This window comes from Mytilus galloprovincialis, chromosome 11 (assembly GCF_965363235.1).
Source record: "Mytilus galloprovincialis chromosome 11, xbMytGall1.hap1.1, whole genome shotgun sequence".
NCBI classification, from domain to species: domain Eukaryota; kingdom Metazoa; phylum Mollusca; class Bivalvia; order Mytilida; family Mytilidae; genus Mytilus; species Mytilus galloprovincialis.
Genome location: NC_134848.1, coordinates 28,080,487 through 28,084,150, shown reverse-complemented (window position 1 = coordinate 28,084,150; position 3,664 = coordinate 28,080,487). Strand labels below are relative to the sequence as shown.

At 30.4% G+C, this 3,664-nt stretch overlaps 1 protein-coding gene across 1 annotated transcript; it reads left to right on the top strand.

Moving 5' to 3' along the window:
* Positions 1 to 213: 213 nt before the first annotated feature.
* On the top strand, positions 214 to 2,358 carry LOC143052092 (uncharacterized). Its single transcript, XM_076225056.1, has 3 exons — positions 214 to 234; positions 1,688 to 1,784; positions 2,102 to 2,358. The coding sequence occupies exons 1-3, from the start codon at positions 214 to 216 to the stop codon at positions 2,356 to 2,358; spliced, it is 375 nt and encodes a 124-aa protein (XP_076081171.1).
* Positions 2,359 to 3,664: the final 1,306 nt, after the last annotated feature.

The window sequence follows — 3,664 nt, the reverse complement described above, 5'->3', positions numbered from 1 at the left end:
TAATCATGATTTGTTAAAAGAAGGGCATAATATGCTCTTTTTCAGATTAATTATGGTCAAATTCATCAAATAACTAGTTCTAATGTTACTGTAGTGATGATGAGGGAACTAGTGGAAGATGCAGTTTTTAAGTGCTTAAAACTTTTACTGACCACAATAAGACAAACATTGCTGCACACTTATTGAGGGCACTTTGTGGTACAAAACTGCAAAATGGAGGATGTAGAAAACCTTGTGAGAAAATTTCGCCACAATCAAGAACATCAAATATATTTTGTAAACAGATTCAAAATCCATATCAACTTTAAATATAAACTGCTTGAAATTTGTAAGGATAAACGATAAAAGGTTATTTATGTTATGTAACATAAGTGCAATGAGTGAATAATGTTAGACACATAAGAACATATCACGAATATGACTCAAAATGGATGAACACACATTTATGCGTTAATAAAAAAAACCTCTGCATTGTATTAGATTTAGATTCTTCAAACATTTTTTTCTTTTACCTTTCCACCAGTTTTAAAAATCTGTTTGATTCATTGTTGATTGCTTAATGTCCAGTGGCAAATATTTCATGTGAGCTCAGGACGAAACTTTAATTTGATGATCGGGAATGGATTTTTCCATAAAATACCTTTATCGATCACACAACATTTGAATTACAAATATTTCATAAAAATTTCTGACCGCTACAAAAAGTTATCAAATTTGTGGCGAGAGTTGTGACAATGAACCAGATAAACATATACAAGCTTGATAACGGTATTTTAAATTTTCAATAAATTGATCAGAAAAGGCAGGTACAATAGTGTTTTTTTTTATAGTGGGTGTTTGATTTCTATTAACCAGAGAAAGGTGTTATTAATTCATGTTTACCTACAGACATTGAAATTTTCGAATCTTGTCAGATTGATAGCTGTATTATATATCAAAGGTTGTTCATTTAAAGTTCAATATTCAATATCTTTTCAGATCACATATAATTGTCCTGTTTGTCCAGTAACATGCTCCAGAAAAGATTTTCTGATAGACCATGTTATTTGCCGTCGTGCTATAAAAGGTTTGGTATTACACATTCTTAGAATTTAGATATTGTGATTTTCGGAATTGATATTTTGATATATAGCAGAAGGAATTTGGAAACCTGACTGACAATACGCATGTCAATATTAGGATAAGTATAGGATTGAATGAGACTTCTCTGGGTATAATTTATCATAATTAGAACAGTAATTATAATATATTGATTAAGTTCATTTTGATGATCCAAAAGAATAAGCAATTTGTCAAAGGCACTTCCCTAGTTATTAAAGATATTACTGGTATTAAAAATGTAAATTCCCTATACTTATTTTTTTTAAATGATTGATATTTACAGTAAAATAGGATTACTGAATGCAAATAGATATGTATATATATGTTAAAACTTGTCTTTTTTATCCCAGGTCAAACTCACCATCACCAAATTTGTAATGTTTTGAATTCATTATGTCTGGTGATAATAATTTGCAAATGTGGTGAATCAGTTTTTTTTAATTATTTTGTGCTGACTATAAGAAATGTTTGAATTATAGGTAGTTTATATATACAGAAGGTAAAAAGGAAATACATGTACCAATCTGACAATTTTTAACAAACGTATATATGTGTTTTTGAAAAACTTGCTCTTTTATCTTGATAGGTACCAAAAACAGAAGAACCTGTGGAGGAGCTGAGGAGTTCATATGATGAGAATGACAAACACATACATGACATAGCATATGGTAGTGTAAACATAGGTAAGAGTGTTATAATTTTTAAATGAGTTGGATGACATAATCTTTTCAACTACATATAATATTGCAATAGATTTAGTGAAAATGAAATAGTTTGGGCTTCACTTTTTTGTCTATCTAATTACCTTTTAAAATAGATGGCTGTTGTATTTTTCCCTTGTGTACAGATTCATGTTAAGCCAAAGTGGAACATTTATGCTTTGTTAATGATATATTTAGTATGTGCTATGTACCTATTTAAGCTTTTTTTTTTAATCACACTACTTCTAGTCATATATTGATTATATAGTTCTGAAACCATAAGTCAATTATTGTTACAGAGAGTTATGAAGGGGATTGTATTATTCCATCAAGAAGAGAATTTGCAGAGAGTGATGAACTGGAGTATAGCATTCCAACAATAGAATTTGCAGAGAGTGGTGAACTTGAGTGTAGCATTCCAACAATAGAATTTGCAGAGATTGGTGAAACAGAGTTTAGTATTCCACCAACAATAGAATTTGCAGAAATTGAAAAATCACCTTTCTTAATAGTTTTCTTGTTTGGCAAATCTGGAAATTTAGTCTTTTTGGTGTAGTTGTAATCAAAATCTATGAAGATGTAACAATCTTTCATTTTGAATTTATTGAATAATCAGGCAAAGTCTATTGAAAGAACATAAGATGAAAATATTCAAAGAAACACAACATATAAAAAATAGCACACAAAAAAATGCCATTTTCCGCCTTTTTGCATTGCAAAAATGGAAGGAAATTATTTTGGTCAAATTACCATGGCAACCGTATTTTTTTCGATTAATTAGTTATGTTTTTTTTTTTATTAAGACGTAAATATTATCATATAAGTGCAATATAAAGAAAATTGAAGAATATGCGTGGCCACACAATTTTGATGGTTACAGGGAACTGGTATTAAGTGTTTAAACACGGGAATTACGCTATCAAATCCTTTCCAACGTGTTCCGTGAGGCTTTAACTCTATCTATCAATCAATCAACTGATTAATCAACCAACCAACCAACCAATCTATCAATCAATTAATAAGCAATTAATAAAAATCAATCATGTTTCAGAGGGGAAATACCGTTAACAATTGTTTTTTAAACATTTGATTTATATTTGACATTGAACTGCTTCTTACGAATATCAACAAAGTCAATACAATTAATTAAAACATGTTTAATAGTATACTTGCAGTTGCAAGGTACACATTGTGGTTCATCTTCATTTTTTACAAGATACTCGTGATTGATTGATTGATTGTTGGTTGCTTTACGCCGCATTAGCACAAAAAGGCTATATCGCGGCGAACAAGATACTCGTGTGTTATTCTAGTATGACCAATACGACATCTAGAAATAACACACTGATCTTTTCTGCACATAAAATTATGAAAAGGTTTGCCTAAATTAGGTTTAATTTCATGTAAAAGAGGGACGAAAGATACCAAAGAGACAGTCAAACTCATAAATCTTAAACAAACTGACAACGCCATGGCTAAAAATGAAAGAGACAAACAAACAACAGCACACACGACACAACATAGAAAACTAAAGAATAAACAACACGAACCCCACCAAAAAACTAGGGGTGCTCACAGGTGCTCCGGAAGGGTAATTTATTATTGCTGAACAGAAATGATGCATAGATACCAAGACAGAAGGGAATTGAATCGTTCCTCCAATTTCACAGGAAGAAACTGGAAAAAAACACCTTTTAGACTATTCTGACTCATTTAATCCATTTGATGATATAAATCATGATTTGTTAAAAGAAGGGCATAATATGCTCTTTTTCAGATTAATTATGGTCAAATTCATCAAATAACTAGTTCTAATGTTACTGTAGTGATGATGAGGGAACAAGTGGAAGATGCAGTTTTTA

Coding starts and splice junctions, on each gene's coding strand:
- LOC143052092 (XM_076225056.1), top strand. CDS start 214: ATGGAGGATGTAGAAAACCTT. Junction 235..1,687: donor TGGAGGATGTAGAAAACCTT/GTGAGAAAATTT, acceptor TTATCTTGATAG/GTACCAAAAACAGAAGAACC. Junction 1,785..2,101: donor ATATGGTAGTGTAAACATAG/GTAAGAGTGTTA, acceptor TTATTGTTACAG/AGAGTTATGAAGGGGATTGT.